This window comes from Natator depressus, chromosome 14, assembly GCF_965152275.1.
Source record: "Natator depressus isolate rNatDep1 chromosome 14, rNatDep2.hap1, whole genome shotgun sequence".
Classification (NCBI taxonomy): Eukaryota; Metazoa; Chordata; order Testudines; family Cheloniidae; genus Natator; species Natator depressus.
In genome coordinates, this window is record NC_134247.1 from 10238194 (window position 1) to 10256408 (window position 18215).

The 18215-nt window shown below is 41.8% G+C and overlaps 1 protein-coding gene across 1 annotated transcript in view; it reads right to left on the reverse strand.

Moving 5' to 3' along the window:
• ANKFN1 (ankyrin repeat and fibronectin type III domain containing 1) overlaps nucleotides 1-18215 on the reverse strand; it is a 191205-nt gene that overhangs the window by 44144 nt on the left and 128846 nt on the right. Inside the window, exons 7-8 of the mRNA XM_074970973.1 lie at nucleotides 6144-6241; nucleotides 1612-1702 (exon numbers count right to left, since the gene is read on the reverse strand). Of these exons, the coding sequence (XP_074827074.1) occupies nucleotides 1612-1702; nucleotides 6144-6241 (189 nt within the window). The remainder of the gene's footprint in view (nucleotides 1-1611; nucleotides 1703-6143; nucleotides 6242-18215) is intronic.

Below are 18215 nucleotides of genomic sequence, written 5' to 3' on the forward strand. Positions count from 1 at the left end.
TAATGCTGCCAGAGTGGCATAGGCAGGCTGCAGGAAGGGCCACAGGGTTTTGGTTAGGGCTGGTCAAAAACTTTCCATCAAAACTGCTTTCGACAGAAAATTGGGTTTTTGACAAAAGGAAAAATTTGCTGGAATGTGCCTGCTCTCCTTGAAAATGTTTGTTTGTTGGAATACCGAAAAAGCCAATCCCAAAAATTTTCACTTGAAAACCAATTTTTTGGGTGTGTGTGTGTGGGGGGGGGAGTGTTTGTGGGGAGAAGTTTTCAGTTAAAAAAAAAAGCAGGTTCTTTTAGATGCAAAGTCTTAACTTTCTCCAGGAAAATAAACCCCATTTTCTGACCAACTCTTGTTTGGGTTCATAGTGCCTGATGGAAAGCCCACTGAAGTCTGTGACAAGACTTCATTTGACTTCAATGGGCTTTGGATCAGGCCCTTCTTGCAGAGTATTTTTAAAAGGTTGAACAAGAATACAAAGAAAGAGGCACTGTCAGAAGGGTGGGACAATACAATATTCCCAGAATAATACCTCAGTCCAATACAGGGCTCCAGTGTAAAATGCCACTTGTTTTGTCAGGGGTTCCCTGCTCTGCAGGGTTATGCTGTTGACTGACACTGAGGGTTTGTCTGCACTTATTGGTGGACCCACTCTGCGGCGATCAATCCACCGGGGGTCAATTTGTTAGAGTAACTCTGGATTTATATTGGTGTAAGTGAGAGCAGAATTCGGTCCAGAATAAGCCAGTAGTACTGTAACAGCCTCATTTACCCAAATTCCACTTCCCACAACTCTCAGCTAGTTAGTGTCAGTCCAGCTTCCTTTATGTTCTCACATTACCATTCAAGCTTATTAACTGGTTACATTAGCCTAATAAAAGAAAGTGCGAATGCAATAAAATGAAAACCTTCACCACACTAATCAATACAAGGGAAGCTGTAATGTGCCTAGCCAATTCAGCAGTGAATACTAATCCGGGAAAAGTGACTAACAATAGGATGCCATTAGGATAAATTAAAAAATTGCAAAAGTAAAATTACAGTCCCAGTGGAGTTTCAGCAAACCCACCATGATTTTTAAAAAGAAGGCGGGTTTCAGTCATGTGGAACACTTTAACTACTACTGAGAACATGCATGCACATAAGTATCTCTACTTATATGAGCAGTCCATTGACTTCATTGAGAATTAACACCCCTCAAAGTCTTAAAGGATTGGACCCACAATGTTTGATTCAGTGCAATGCACAGGGCAGAATTGTCTGCGCTATCAATGTTTTCCTGATGGTAGTTCAGATTCAGACTATGATCTTCTCTTTTCCTTACATTATAGAAAGTTCAATATGACAGAAGCCTATTAAAGGACATAAGGATCAAAATCCTAACCCTTGTGCATATATGTGTGCAGGATCAGGTCCTAAAGAGACAACCTGCTGACAAAGGACTGGAAAAAGTGTGGAAGTGGAAACAGTACAGGATAATTCTTTCCAGGTTTTTTTTGTTTGAAGTTATATTTTATTTATTTCATTCCTGGGTGACAATGGGTCAAATTCACTTTAAAAACAAAAAGACTCTGATAAAGTAGCTCTAATAAATCAATCATGGTGATCTTAACCTACTAGAAGGAGAAGCACAGGCAGGAGTGGTAGTCTGTGAAGGTCCCCATCCCTTCATGTTGGATGCTGAGACACGAGCGTAATAACTTTGGCCCTGCAAATGCGTTGAAATGGAAACAAAATGTTATTAAACATTTCACTTAAAATATTAACAGTAATACTTTGCACTTTGCTTCTTCAATGCCCCATACAAACATCAACTAATGAACCCCTTATCATAGCGACTTTTAAAATTACTTATAGCCAGTTCTACAACCCTAACTCATACCTAATAGGGCCACTGAACTCAATAATTGGTGCAGAGAAGTTAAATGACTTGCCCGGGGCTATACAGTGAGTCAGTGGCAAAGCGGTGAAATCAGAGAGATTAGTACGTACGTACTGCTCACTCCAAAGGTCATAGAATCAGGGCCTATGAAAATATATAATGAAGTAATGATTACAGTTTTAGGGGTTTTTTGTTTGTTTGTTTGTCTCCCAGCAGTAGAGTAATCCCTATGACAGGGATCAATAGAAATCTGCTTTGTTTAAATACTAAAAAGTTTACCCAAAGCTTATCTAACTGTCCATCCTCTTTGGTCTAAAAAACTGGGCTGGAGTTGCTATGAGAACAGACATTTTTGCTAGATTTACAGCACTTCCCATTCTAGCTAGGTTGGAAAAACTGCAGAAACAGCCTCCCTCTGGGGTATTTTGGTCCTTCTCCTCTGGTCCTGGAGGAACCCAGGAAGCACTGAGGCTGGCAAAGTTGAAACACAAACAAACTAAATGTTAAAACAACTTTTCTGAAGTTGAAAATAGGTTCTGGTTCAGTTCAAACCAGAGGTACAAAGATGATTGGTTCCTTACTAATCCAATCTGCTTTGACCATTGCTTGTCTACATGGCACAAATCTGGACTATGGGGGTATGAACTGTACAGTGCTCTAACATGTTGAGCTGTAACCACTCCATGTAGACCCTGCTGGCACAAAACCGAAAGATACCCAGCTCACACTGATGTACAGTAGAACCTCAGAATTACGAACACCAGAGTTACGAACTGACTGGTCAACCACACACCTCATTTGGAACCAGAAGTATGCAATCAGGCAGCAGTAGAGACAAAACAAACAAACAAAAAGCAAATACAGTATTGTATTAAATGTAAATAACTAAAAAAAATAAAGGGAAAGCAGCATTTTTCTTCTGCATAGTAAAGTTTCAAAACTTTATTAAGTCAACGTTCAGTTGTAAACTTTTAAAAGAACAACCATAACGTTTTGTTCAAAGTTACGAACATTTCAGAGTTACAGACAACCTCCGTTCCCGAGGTGTTCATAACTTTGAGGTTCTACTGTAGTCCTCTTTCAAACATGATTACATGAATGTATACTAGATACCTTTTAGTTTACACTGGCAAGTCAACCTGGAACAGTTAGAGCATGACTCGTTAGATTGCTCTACAATTCACACCCCTGTAGTCCAGACTCTGGCGATGTGTAGACAAGCCCTACGAATATAACTAAGGATGAGGTCCTTACATCCTTACTCACATTGGAGAGTGCCTTATTTCACAAGGAATCCCTAGGGGCCTGATTCTCATTTGCATGAAGTTGTCCGTATGCCGCTCTGGCAATGGTAACAGGCCTCAGTATAAATGAGAATCAGGCTCACTGACTTCAGTGGGACTACTGGTGCATCAGGGTGGCAGATTCTGGTCCTTAGGACCCAGTTCTGCGAATAGTGTTTAGTCCCACTAACACCACAGTAGTAAGTGCTACTTCCAGCACTATGTGTTGGCAGGATCAGGACCTTAACTCACTTGTAAGCTTGTGGGCAGATTCACCAGCCACAGAAGGAAACTACAGGCTTCTTTGTTCTATCTCAGGTACTTACATGGTCAATTTACTGTTGTATCCGAGTGCCTTGCAAGCTTCTCACAACACCTCTGTGAGGTAGGGAAGTCCTAGTGGGGGCAGAGAGGGTAAGTGACTAGCCCAAGATCATGCAGGGAGTCTGTGGCAGTGCAGGGATCTGAAGCCAGGCCTCCCCACTCCTACATGAGTGCCCTAGTCACTGGGCCAGCCTTCCCCTGCAACTCACAGCCATTTCCTCAGGACTTGTTTTGTTTCCAAAATTCAAAACTAGAGCAAATAAACTCAAGCTACTGAATTATAAATGCCTCAGGCATTTCCAGCCTCACCCAACTGGGAGAGAGGACACACCCTTTGTGGCAGCCTCCTTTGCACCAGCTTCCTCTTTCCTTTTATAACTCTGCCTGGATCAGCCATGCGATAGGCAGGAACCTGGTAACTCCCTACACGCTCGAGTGCCTTTACACCTCATCACACCACCAGAGCTAGGATACTCAGAACTAGGGCTGGTGTTCACTCCTTACTTCATTCCACTGTAGCTAGGTAGTACAGCTGAGTACTTAAATAGCTCAGCTACAAAGCATCAGGTAAGGAAGGCAGGAGAAGGAATGTATAGTGATTGAGTGTGTGGCAGATTGCAATTTACTGCACTTTGACAACTACAATCTCAGCTGGAACGGATCGTCTCTTGACTGAGACTGTGTAGTGCAAATAAGTGATACATTACACTTATGAGACACCTTTAAATTTAGGACATCAAGATGATTTTCAAGCACTTTTCAATCCTCAAAACACCCCATGAAGTAGCAGATATTACGTCTGTTTCCCCCATGGTGAAACAGACGTTAAGGCCCATATCCACAAAATCAATGGAAGTTAGGAGCTTAAATTCCTTTGTGGATCCTGGGCCCAAGTCACATAAAAATTCAGTCACATAGCTGGGAACAGAACCAGCAATTGCTTGCCCAGACCTGTGTTCTAACCACTAGACAGTGTTCCCACACCCAGAGTCACCTTCCTCCAAACATACTACCCAAGGTGCTTTGACCAGAATATCATGAGAGATTGGAAGACATAGTTCAAAGATCTCCCCAAAATCCCAGTACGGGTGGATCCCTGAGTTAATGGACCACAATGAGTCCAAAAGAGACATTACAAACTATCAATTATCACATAGGGAGACCCTTGACATGAATGGACAGCTCCGCAGTCCTGCATCACAGCCTGCGCGCCAATGCAGACAGAAGCGTCTAGACACCTAACACTGCTCCCATTGAGCTTTACCATTGATTTGAATGAGACTAGTGTTAACCCAGTGAGGAGTGCTTTTCGAAAATCCTGCCCTTCATTTAAAGATACGGCATCCTTGGCAGAGAGTGTGAGTGTAGACAGCGTACCATCGGCTCTGCTGTTTACATGTGCCCCTGAAAGTGACTATGCAAGCCGAGGTGCTTTTATGTCTAGTAAAGGTACTTTGGATTGCTGAGAACATAGCCCAAATGCAGGAAATACAGGCTATGGCCCGGCAGCCTGGAAAAGTTTCAAATCAAAGCTCTTCAGACTGAAAAAATGCCTGTTCTATTCTGGCTGGGAGGTTTTTATATTGTGCCCATCACTTTACTCTTTGCCTATCTACCCTACAATCGGACCTGTGACTGCTGCAGGGGTGGGCACTGAGCTAGCTTTGACCTAGCTAGCATGAGTGGCTATAGCAGTGACGCTCCAGCAGCTAGCTGCCTAAGTAAGTGACCAGGGTGGGCTTGTGCAGCCTGGGTTGAAGCCTGTGGTGCTGCAGCCTCCCTGCTAGCTTAGAGTTAGCTCGGGTATGCCTACATGGGCTGCAATCATCCCTCCACCTGCAGTGTGGACATGCCTCCAGGCATACACATTTGAGAATTTTAACCCAAGCAGACAGTCAGATCTCGAACACCTGTGCTTCAGGGTACTGGCGAGGGGTTTTTGGCATAAACTTGTTTTTCTCTCTGCTGTTATTTTGTCTTAAGGGCCTGATTCAATCCCGAGTGAAGACTCTCATTGACTTCAGTGTGTGCTGGATCAAGCCCCAAGTGAATGGTTCCAGCGCAAATATTTGTGTGAATTTTGAACAAGGTTTGTTCTCGGCAAGTATTTGCAAAACCAAAATTTGCTTGCACAAATGTTCACAAAAAGCCTGCAGAAAAGCGTTACAAACATATGGTTCAAGTTAGCCTGCTTAAAAATCCAAGTGAATATTCATGAGAGATTTTCTCCGTCATTGACCCAGTTCTTATCTGTATGAAAATACACATCTTCTGAAAAGACTGCAATCAGTGACTTTGTTCCTGAATGAGGTAGAGGAGATAGAATTGTTATTTTAACCATCAGACATGGAGTCAGGATTGGATCTCTCAGGAGCCTTTGATCTGCACTAAGATTATCCTGTGATCCAGAGAGCAGCGGCTTTCATTCCAATCTTTTCTGATCTCCCCATAACATGACAATTTACAAAACAGTTCCTGCTGTCTCTCTATTCCTTTGTGACTTTCAGATTATGGATACCAGACATATTATGCTTAATAACTGGCAGTTGTTGTCAGAGGAATGGCACTCTGCTGTTCTTGCCAAGAGGCCTGGATGCAAATGTCACAGCCCGTGTACCATTTGGGGAGTTTAAGATCTAAATTAATGATTTGGCATTTACCATTCTGAGGCCTGTGATGGTGCATCTCAAAGACTGAAGATTGTCCATGATTATTTCCCCAGCCAAAGGAGAAAAGTCTTCAGAACAGCTCCATTCCACTGGAAAATAAATAACAAGGGGGAAATGTAATCAGACTTCAGTGTCAGGTAAAGAAATTGAGGCAGTTTAGCAACTCGGAAATTAACTAGCCTTCTTTTTCTTCTCCCCGCCACCTCCCGTTTCCCTATTAGCTCTCCCATGGGACTATAGCGAGACAAAATGATGATGTTTCACAACACTGTGAACAGCAATTGACTGTGGTTTGTGTGTCTCTCAATAACAAAAAATAGCTCAAAAGCTTTTCATAAAAGTACATTTAAAATGTTTTGGCATGCAAGTTATATTCAGTTAGCATTTGCTCTCATTTAAGCAACTTCCTTTTAAAGAAAAAGCAGCAGCAGGAAAAACATCTTGTGTGGAGGACTTTGGTCTGCAAACACAATGAAGCAAGCCTATAAATCAAAATCAATAGAAAGCCCCTGATCTTGCAAATGGATTTGCGTGGGTGGACCCTTGTGCCTATGCAGAGCCCCCGGGAATCAGTGAAGTTTCACACGAGTGCCAAGTTCTGATCATAGATTCCGAAGCCAGAAGGGATCATTGTGATCATCTAGTCTGACCTCCTGTTTAGCACAGGCCACAGAACTTGCCCAAAATAATTCCTAGTGTAGATCTTTTAGAAAAAACACCCAATCTTGATTTAAAAAAATAGGCAGTGATGGAGAATCCACCCTGATCCTTGGTAAATTGTTCCAATGGTCAATTACCCTCACTGTTAAAAATGTACATGTTATTTACAGTTTCAATTTTTCTAGCTTCAGTTTCCAACTAGCTGATCGTGTTATACCTTTGCCTGCTGGATTGAAGAGTCCGTTATGAAATATTTGTTCCCCAGATATGTATGTATAAACTATGATCAGGTCATCCCTTAACAGTTTCTTTGGTAAGATAAACAGGTTGAGCTCCTTGAGTCTCTCTCAGTGGCTGTCAATCTTTTTTAATTTGCGGACCCCTAAAAAATTTCCAATGGACATGCGAACCCCTTTGGAAATTTTGAATGGAGGTGCAGACCCCTTTGGAAATCTATTGTCTGTAAATATATGAATTCTGGCCAGTCAGTTTTCAGTCTAAATCTTTTGTGGACCTCTTAGACATAGTCCATGGACCCGAGGGGTCAGCGGATCACCTCAGGTTGAGAACCACTGGTCTATCACAATAAAGCACGATTTCCAACCCTTCAATCATTCTTATGGCTCTTCTCTGGATCCTCTCCAATTTATCAACATCCTTCTTGAACTGCCAATCCCAGAAATGGATCATATTCCAGCAGCAGTGAGACCGGTACCAAATACTCTACTCCCCTATTTATGCATCCAAGGATCACATTCTCCCTTTTGGCTATAGCATCCCACTGGGAGCTCATGTTCAGCTCCAAGTATTTTTCAGTCATTGCATCCCAGGACAGAGTAAATATGGCCTACATATTATAACACATCACGTAGCTATTACTGCAGGAGCCATTACCCCTTTTTTGGCCTAAAAGTTGGCCTGAGTGGCTAATAAAACTTTGGGTTCTTGCAGGTTGTTCCAGTTAGGAGGAGAAATGGGATGGGGCCAGATACCTCTGATGCAATCTTGTTTATTTACAAAGAATGTACAAAGTCCTGTTTCCTTGAACACAGGAGGAATCAAAGAGGAGATAGTTTCTTGGAGTATAGCCCCCAAACTCTTTTAGCCAGCACCACACCGTGCTTGTCTGTGCTGTGTGTGTAGCTTTCTTCTCTCTCTCTTCCACCAGCCCACCCAGAACAATATCCAGTGAAACCCTCTGTACATGTAGTACTCATTTCTGGGTCGACTCGCAAACATATTTGTTTTAGGAGTGGGCTTTTATAAAGGAGCATCAGCTATCTTAAATGATGGGTTGGAGTTGCAACCACCAGCTTCAATGATATTTTGCCCAACCCACAACAGAATTATCCTCTCTGGGCCTGATCCAAAGCTCACTGAAGTCAATAGGAGTCTTTCTATTGACTTCAGAGGACATAGGACCAGATCTCTACTCCATATCAGATTGTGTTACATAATCACAGAAGTCACACAGAACCATGAGGAATTACTAAGCAGTAGCCCACTATGAAAGTGAATCAAATGATGCTGTATTGACATATACTTTGCAATTGAAGGGGCTTATCCTGTGGGCTTAAGCAGATGCCGGGGTATCTTTACTCACTTAAGTCTTCCCATTAACTTATAAGAAGTACTCATGAGTGAAAGATTTACAGGATCAGCCCCACTGCCATCAATCTCCCCCCTCCATTCCTTGCAAAAATGAATGAGAACATAAAAATAATATAAAATAGAGCGATGCAGACAAGTTAAATCGTTTTTAAAATGAGCACAAGCAAGTGGGGAAGCGTGACTGCTGACAGGAAAATAGCCTCTCTTTTTTTAAAAAAATTATACTCTAGCAATGGCAGGTACCAGGGGTATAGTCAAAGGACAGTTACTATTGAAGACTCACACATCTGGGATTTAATAATTGTCCACTTCAAAAACGCATCAGACTCAAACTTGTGGACAAGCTGTCATCCTGGACATCTATTTCAACAAACCCCCACAATGTCATTAAAGGTTAGAGACCAGCTTCTTCTCTCAGGTATGCTGATGTAAGTGTGGGAAAAACTCCATTAGTTTTTTGCATTTACACCAATGTAACCGAGAGAAGAAGTTGCTGCAAAGACTTTTGCATTTTAGACCCTCAAAATTCCCCAGAGAGGTTACTATTTTCAGAGGTTTAATTGTTATCAGCTTTAGTTTTTAAGATCAAGCACTAGATAAAAGTCTATTTAGAGCATATGATTCTCATACAGATCACTGGTAAAGCTGAGTCTGCCTTATTTGGAAAAAAAGAAAATAATATTTCACAATATTTTCTGCTTAGCAATTAATTTCCATATTTCTGCAGGGTTGCCAGAACAAGAGGCTCATGCCACCACCTTTCCCTTCTCTTCTCATTCCATCCCCCATGCTCAGCACTCCCTTTTTCCCTGACAGTGCTGTGTGATCTGAGATATTGTATGCTATGTTCTCAAACACTTTAACATTCACTGCTAAGTAAACACTGTTGTTCTTGATTTTGTCCATTTGCCTCTGGCTTTTTTCAGGACACATTTCCCTAGAGCTCCGTGGAGTTTTAACTAGCTATCTACCGCCGGCTTTAATGGGAGTCACGGGGCTATCTCCATCCGCCTCTACGAACATGTAGAGATTGTTACTGTAAGATGTTGTAGGGTTTTTGGTGTGTGGAGGGTTTAATTATAGCAGTGCCTATAAGTGCCATTATATTTGATGGCCTGTCAGAGTTTCCATTGTAAACCATGATTTTCAGGGTTTTATAACTCAGCTGTATTAAATCACTTAGAACTGAAGTCTGGAATGCATGCTGCTAGCATGGACATGTTCCCTTACTGCAGTAGGGTACATTGGAGAAGCCAGTCCTAAGCTGCTGAGCATCTAACAAACAGGCTTTCCGTCATTTCAGCTGCCTTTTTTCTTCTCACAGATCCAGGTAAAACAAGATGGTGACATTTAGGGCCAGATTCTGTGGAACAGCATCTTGCTCCACTCAGCCCAATGGGACTAGAGCCAGAGTAAGGTACTTCTCAGCATGAGAAATGGTGTGTGTCTTGTGTATGTAAGACAAATGCTCGAAACTCTGAGAGAGCGGAGACTATGGGAGCTTTAAGCCACCTTGGGAGCTTCCCAATCCTAGGCTGTTTTGGGGATTGTGCATAAATTACACAGCCCAGGAAGGCCATCTAAACTATGGCAGCCACCACAGGAAGCCCCAAGGGCTGTAGTGCTACCAGAAATCTCTGGCTTGCTGCATGCTGCAGCCCTGTCCTAGCACGCCCCTCCTGCCCCAGCACATCCCCTGCTTCAGGGCTTACAGGGGAGTCCTTGGAAGGCAGCATTATGTCTATCTTCACCAGTGCATGTGCCAGGAGAACCCTCCTTCAGTGGGAACCAGGGCGTTTAGGGTCCCTTTACACTGCTCTGCCTGCTTTACCCAGCATGAAGGATTTGGAGCAGGGGTGAAGATCTCGACTAGCTTCAGAACCTGGTCCTTAATATAATAAAAGTCCTTCAATAAGGAGTGTGGCCCTGATTTTCATTGACACTAAGGCTCCTTGACACCATTCTGTAATTTATGCCCATTTTAAGGCCCCTTATAAGATGCCAGGGAGGTGTAAAAAGGCCTGAGTGTAAATGAGAATCAGCTCCTGTGTCTTTGTATGTATTCGGACAGGAGCTAGCATAATGGGGCTCCATTTCTGCTTGAGACCACTGGATGCTAATACAGTTACTTAATATTAACAATGGCTAATGGCTTGTAGAAGGATACCTCAAAAAAGAGACAGAAAGCCTCATTATGAGTGCACAAGAGTAGACCTTAAGGACTAATTGCATTCAAAACAAAATTGACCGGCAGAACTGCTCCCCGAACTGCAGAATGTGTTCTGAAAAGGAAGCGATGGTGGAGCATCTGTTGAGCAGGCACTCGTCACATGCTCCACAGTCTCTTCCTTTTCAGAAGAGCCTGGGCAGGAGACAATATGTGAACAGACACAATGAGGTCGCCAAGTCTGTACTGGAGCCTCTGTGGCAAGTACGGATTTAAACGCACCATGCGGTATTATAACCACCGAACCGAAAGCGCTCTAGAGAATGAAGAGGCTCAGATTTTATGGGATCTGGCAATTGTCACAGACTGAGCAGTGCAGGCAAACAGGCCGTACACAGTTGTTGCAGAAAAGAAGACAAATAAGACCATGTTAACTGAGATTGCCATACCAGCAGACAGAAACACAAAAAAGAAACAAGAAGAGAAGATGGCAAAGTCTGAAGAACTGTGCCATGCAGTGGAACGGTTATGGACAACAAGAACAAAGATGATCCAGTGATTACTGGAGCACTTGGAGCAACCCAGAAGGGTCTGAATGAGCTGCTCAAAGACATGTTAGGAGTGCAAAACATCACGATCAGTGACCTCCAGCAGACAGTGCTCTTAGGCACTGGAAGAATTTAAAGGAAAGGCAAAGGAGAATGACTGTATCTGAGCACACAAAATGCAGGAATTCTGCAGAGGGGTTAACAAAATTCCCGACTATCCAATCGTACAGAGTAGGGCTGTCAAGCGATTAAAAAAATTTAATCGCGATTAATCGCACTGTTAAAGAATAATAGAATACCATTTATTTAAATATTTGTGGATGTTTTCTACATTTTCAAATATATTGATTTCAGTTACAACACAGAATACAAAGTGTACAGTGCTCACTTTAGATGTATTTTTGATTACAAATATTTGCACTGTAAAAAAACAGCATTTTTTCAATTAATCTAATACAAAGTACTGAAGTGCAATCTCTTTATCTTGAAAGTTGAACTTACAAATGTAGAATTATGTACAAAAAAACCTGCATTCAAAAATAAAAATATAAAACTTTAGCGCCTACAAGTCCAATTAGTCCTATTTCATGTTCAGCCAATCGCTCAGAGAACAAGTTTGTTTACATTTGCAGAAGATAATGCTGCCTGCTTCTTGTTTACAGAGTCACCTGAAAGTGAGAACAGGCATTTGCATGGTACTGTTGTAGCCGGCGTCGCAAGATATTTATGTGCCAGATGCACTAAAGATTCATATGTCCCTTCATGCTTCAACCACCATTCCAGGGGACATGAGTCCATGTTGAAGATGGGTTCTGCTCGATAATGATCCAAAGCAGTGTGGACTGACGCATTTTCATTTTCATCATGAGTCAGATGCCACCAGCAGAAGGTTCATTTTCCTTTTTGGTGGTAGTTTCCGCATGAAAGTGTTGCTCTTTTAAGACTTCTGAAAGCATGCTCCACACCTCATTCCTCTCAAATTTTTGAAGGCACTTCAGATTCTTAAACCTTGGGTTGAGTGCTGTAGCCATCTTTAGAAATTTCACATTGGTACCTTCTTTTGCATTTTGTCAAATTTGCAGTGAAAGTGTTCTTAAAACAACCAACATGTGCTGGGTCATCATCCGAGACTGCTATAACATGAAATATATGGCAGAATGCGGGTAAAACAGAGCAGGAGACATACAATTCTCCACCGAGGAGTTCAGTCATAAATTTAATTAACACATTTTTTTAATGAGTGTCATCAGCATGGAAGCATGTCCTCTGGCTTGGTGGCTGAAGTATGAAGAGGCATATGAATCTTTAGCGCATCTGGCACATAAATATCTTGTGATGCCAGCTACAACAGTGCCATACGAATGCCTGTTCTCACTTTCAGGTGACATTGTAATTAAGAAGTGGGCAGCTTTATCTCCTGTAAATGTAAACAAAATGTGTTTGTCTGAGCGATTGTCTGAACAAGAAGTAGGACTGAGTGGACTTGTAGGCTTTCAAGTTTTACATTGTTTTGTTTTTGAGTGCAGTTATGTAACAAAAAAATCTACATTTGTAAGTTGCACTTTCATGATAAAGAGATTGCACTACAGTTCTTGTATGAGGTGAACTGAAAAATATTATTTCTTTTGTTTATCATTTTTACAATGCAAATATTTGTCACAAAATAATATAAAGTGAGCACTGTACACTTTGTATTCTGTGTTTTAATTGAAATCAATATATTTGAAAATGTAGAAAAATATCTAAAAATATTTACTAAAATTCTAAAAAAATATTTACTAAAATAACAGTGTGATTAAACCTGTAATTAATCACGATTAATTTTTTTATTGCAATTAATTTTTTTGAGTTAATCCCATGACCTATTTGCAATTAATCAACAGCCCTAGTACAGAGTCATGGTCAGGATTTATCGGTGACTTATGGGATATATTTTAGACAGTAACTTTCCCTTTTATGCTTAAAGATCTTCTACGTTCTGAAGGCTATTTGTTTTAAAAAAAACCCCAACAAAACATCCCCATGATGTAGTACTGAAGGATAATAATTTATTAAATAAAATAATAAAAATAATAATCCATTTCCCCAAATATTCAGAGATCACAGAACTCAAAGAAAGAAACTGGGTAATAAAAAGGTGTGCATTTTACGAACAGCAAGAAAAGGCTGAGGTCCCCTTCCTCCACAGCCATTATTGTACCCATCAAAACAAAAGAGGAGGTTTTCAAAATAATAAAACAAAAAAGTGTATTGTAAACAGGTGAAAGCAGTTCTAACAGCTCCGAGCAAACCGATGCCCTGTCTCACACAGCTAGCTGGGGGCATGAGATAAGGGCAAGTGATTCTTTCTAATATGCTCACTCGGCACCTGGCCAACATTCTCAGCTAGTACTCCCTTGAGCAATTGGCAGGTGCCTAGCTACTGTGTCCAGGGGAAAGTGGCTGCCACTCTGCGGGTGTGATTAGGGGTATGTCTACACTTTGAGCCTGTTTAGGCTTAGATTTCGTTGAAATAAACTGCAGTCAACTGCAAATTAAAAGCATATTACTGCATAGTAAACCTTGTTCTGTGGCTTATTTATTTACACAGTAGTATTTTTACATAGAACAGTCGCAGTGAAAAGAAGCTAGCATGTCTGTGACACAGTCTTCACAGTCACTGTAATCATTTCTAACTGCATTGACTTCACTTGACATTTGATGAGGCCCACAATACAGAAAAATACTTCAGGGTAAGGATAATGTGCTTATTGGTGCATCTCAGAGCGCACTGAGAGCAATTTTGGCAGAAGTTTCATTGCATACAATTTTTTTTTTTTTTACTATGTGTTAGCGTATGTTGCAAAGCTTGGTTGAAATGAATAAATTACCGGCACCACCGGATCTGAATGCATTTTTTTTAGTGTCGTATGAATAAAAGGCAATGGTATGATGTTGCAGAAATGCACTTCCTGGTAAGAATACTAGTTGCTGGGATGGTAATATTCTGAGCAATGGTTCAAGAGGATGCTTAAAAGGACATGGAATATTAATGATGCATCACACAGTGTCATCCACAATCTGACACATACACAGAAATTAAGAGACTAATGCTCCATTGTTTTACAGCCTCTTTATATCATTCCAGTGGTGCAAAAAGGCGATAAGCCAGATGGAGCTGCTTGTCAAAGAATTCCTCTAGTGTACTGGGCATAGCTGGAATGTAGCCAGAATGTCTATTCACTTTGGCTTCCAAGTAGCTGGAATTTGGACACAGACTGTTCAGCCTGAGAATAGGGGAAGCACAAAAGTCGCTCAAAACCACCTTCCACCAAGCCCCATTCCTGCACTGAGCACAACTTGGTAGGACCAGAGAATTGTGGGCATCATTTAGGGCTTGATCCCGCATCCCCTCAGGTTAATGGCCAAACTCCCATAGACTTCAGAGGGAAGCAGGGTCTGTTCCTTTCTTGTTAGAGAAGGAGACCGGGAATTAAGACTTCTGGGTCTTATTTGAGACTTCTATTCCAAATAGTTTCCCCTTCACCACCATTGTACTCCAAACTCTACTCCCTTCCTGTTCCGGTCAGTTCCCGACTCACATTGTATGTAGAAAAACAAAAAACAAAAGAAGGTGTGTTCTTAACTTGGGTTAACAACTCAGGTTCAATTCACAGTCAAGACACGGCAACTTGGCTTTTAATTCAGGTTAGCGGCTCAGGTGAAATTCTGTAGGGGTGCCGAGGTGGATCTCAGGCTGTTAACCCGAGTTCATAGCTGAGTTGCCATGTCTACACTGCTACCTTAATGTGAGTTAGCTAACTAAGTTAAGACCATTCTTCCCCTCCATCCCCCCCAGTGTAGTCATACAGTCTGGGCCTTAATTCACCACTGACTGCCCTGCACTTTATGTTGCTATTCACACCGGTGCAAAGGGAGGGCAAAACACCACCAGATCAGAACTTCAGCACTTTACATTCACTTTGTACTGGGATGCAGGGCAATCGAGAATCGGATTCTTGAAGACAACTTGGATGATGGAGAACATCGGGGTTGGGCTATGGTGAACCAAAGCAAAAACGCAAGTGCCAGAGCTGAGAACACTCCTCCTGATTAAATCAAGAGACTGCTAGCTGGAATGCCTCAGACGGCCTTTATCTGTATTAGAGCAACTTTCACTGCTGTAACTTGCAAACCCCTCATATAGACGTGCTACACTGGTGAAAGGCGGGGCCTCTGCTGGTAAGGCTTAGACAAAGGGCTCTGGACTGTGGAGGGATGACATGGCTTTACTGCTATTGCACTTTCCTGGATTCAATTTGCAACGGATATTGCAACTCACATGGGGCAATGAGAGAGAGAAGCCAGTGTCATAGGACACCCTCCAGTCTGAGCTGCAATACAGGGCAGTAACAATACTGTAATAATCCTGCAAGTCCTCATGAGGCCAAGCTAAGAAGTGGCTCTGTCTGTGGAACTGTCCCATGCTGATGACACTGCTGTTTTGTTGAAGTGAGGCTGACCGTTATATGGCTAATAGCCTCTAACTCTTCACTGTTTCTTGTTCCCTTCTTCAAACTTGAGAATAAAAGTTACTTTCCTACCAATTTTGTCTCTTTTACCATTTCACAAATATTAGTTTTTTTCCCTTCTGTTTCACGGTTTAGATTGTTAATGCACAACCCTTTTCAAAGACGGCTGCACAGATTTGGGGTATGCACATTGTTGCTTAAAAATGTACACGCAGAAGCAGTGAGAGGGCACTAAATATTGCTTTTGAGTAGGTCCGACATAAAAAATGGCCATTGACAAGGTTTTTTTTAATGTTGGGTATGGAGGGGTAGATTGAAAACATAAAATAAAATACAAGACGGCAACATTTTAAAGGTTGGTAAAATTAAAGCTCTAAACAACATGATGATGGGACTTTAAGAAAGAACAAAAGACCGTCTACCCTCAGCATTTTAAAAGTGTGATGGGTCTGACTTGAACCCACAAAAGCAGAGGTATAAACATCTACGGATGAAGAGGGTCCTTTATAAGAGCTCAAGAACAAGAGCTCGTCTTATAGACTGTAGCAGCTGAGCTGTAAGATACCTCAGCGCTGCTGGGTGAATTAAGGATGGAGCATGCTCCAGCCCTGTTCTCGACACCCGAAAGGCCTGCTTTGTCTTGAACACTGAATGTCCTTGCTGTTGCGGGTTTCTATCTGACTCTTAACGTTCTGTCAGAGCAGGGGTTTTTTTTGTATCTAATATATTGGTGACTATGTGTTTTTAATGAAGGTGCCCTGTATTCCGGAGCTAGCAAATGCATGGTGTGTAGCTGCGGTTGCCAAGATAAGTAGTAATTTTTAAATAAACAGCAGTATAAACAGTTACATAAAACTCATGTAAATTGCTGGCACATAATTTTAGACTGGCTTAAGTTATGTAACCTACTTTTAGCCAAGATTTTTTTTCTTTTTTTTTTTTTTTTTTTTAAAAATACCCAATTCATGCACTTTACATTTTAGAACAAGGGATAGGCTTCTTGTCACCTGTTTCTTTCCCACCGCTCCCTTTTTTGGGGGCGATGCGCAGAGTGTAGGGCAGCTCACCAGAGGGATGGACGGACAAGAGATACAGCGAAGGTAATAAAACATCTCGCCCACCCCAATCATTGATTTATTCAGGAAAGGAGCAGCTTTTCCTGAATAAACAGAAAGCACAAGCCACAGCAGAATTGGTCACTTCTTTTGGCATTTGTTTCCTCACTCACACTTAAATTACTTACCAAGTTGCTCTGTGGTTTAATTAGATCCAAAGATTTGATTTATGTTGGGAAGTTAGACCAAAGTATTGCAACCCTGGGGGACTAAACTATTGTGTGCCACAGGCGGAGAATAGAAGGGAGCAATGTGCTTCAATGCCAGAGGCCTTTGCAACAGCACGGAGTTGATTAAGTGAGATATACCCAGATGATCCAGGCAAGTGAACTATGCCTCATCCTGCAGAGAAAGGAGCCCCCCGCCCACCCCGACATACACAAGGTCCCAGCCAATCTGACATGGGAGGAAATTCCTTCCTGACCCCAAAGCTGGTGATCAGATTAACTGTGAGCATGTGAACAAGACTCATCAGCCAGGCATCTAAGAAAGAGGATTCTCTGTACCACCTCACAGCACTAGTCTACTCCATCCGGTGTCCTTTCTCCAGCTGCGGCCAATCTTTGTTGCTTCAGTTTCTTCAGTTCTTTTCTAATTCCAAGCATTGCATGACTCCCCCCCCAAGACCTATACACAATTTTCACTTTCCCCAACAGACACTTGGGATCTTCCTTCAAATACTCTAAAGGGCAGGGGATGAGGAGATAGGAGCACCTGATCACATGTAATTTACTAGGGGCCTTAGCGTAAGTGTGATTGTAGCCCAAAGGCAACATGTCTTAGAAAAGCATAACTGCCTCTGGCCCCAATCTTACAAGCCCCCCATTCACAGGGAATAGTTTTGACTCAAGCAAGCTGTGCCACCAAAGCCATGGGGATGGTGCACACCAGTAAGGATTATACACATGACTAAAGCATGCATTGTCTGCGCTCAGGCTCTTTCTGAACTCTGCTACATTCAAAAATCCAATTAAAAAAATGAACAGTCCTAAAGACGCAAACACAGAAAAAAGGTCATTTCACTCACATGTGCCCAACATTCAGGTATCAGAATGTTTAACGGCAACCGAACAAAAGAAAATACACTAACAACCATCAAGTGAAATTGTTTGATGCCAGCATTGTTCTTTTAGTGCTGCAGTGTTAGAAACATTAAATAAAAAATAAGTCTTATTTGCCGAGAGCATTAATTACTTATGTTTAGGGGTTTTATTTTTTCTAAGTTAATCCCTAAATTCTTTTTAAAATGCCATTAGATAGTGGTTAGGGATCAAAGAAATTCTCTGCTCAGCATGGGGGCTGCCTAAGCTGTGAAATTTTACTTTCACCAACAAAAGTACCAACTTTGAGGTGAAGAAAGAGGATCAGAAGCATTAGAGACAGAAGCAGAGCGCTCAGTGAAGATAAAGCAAACACAAACATGGGTTTACTTGCCCAACGTGTCCCTTGCT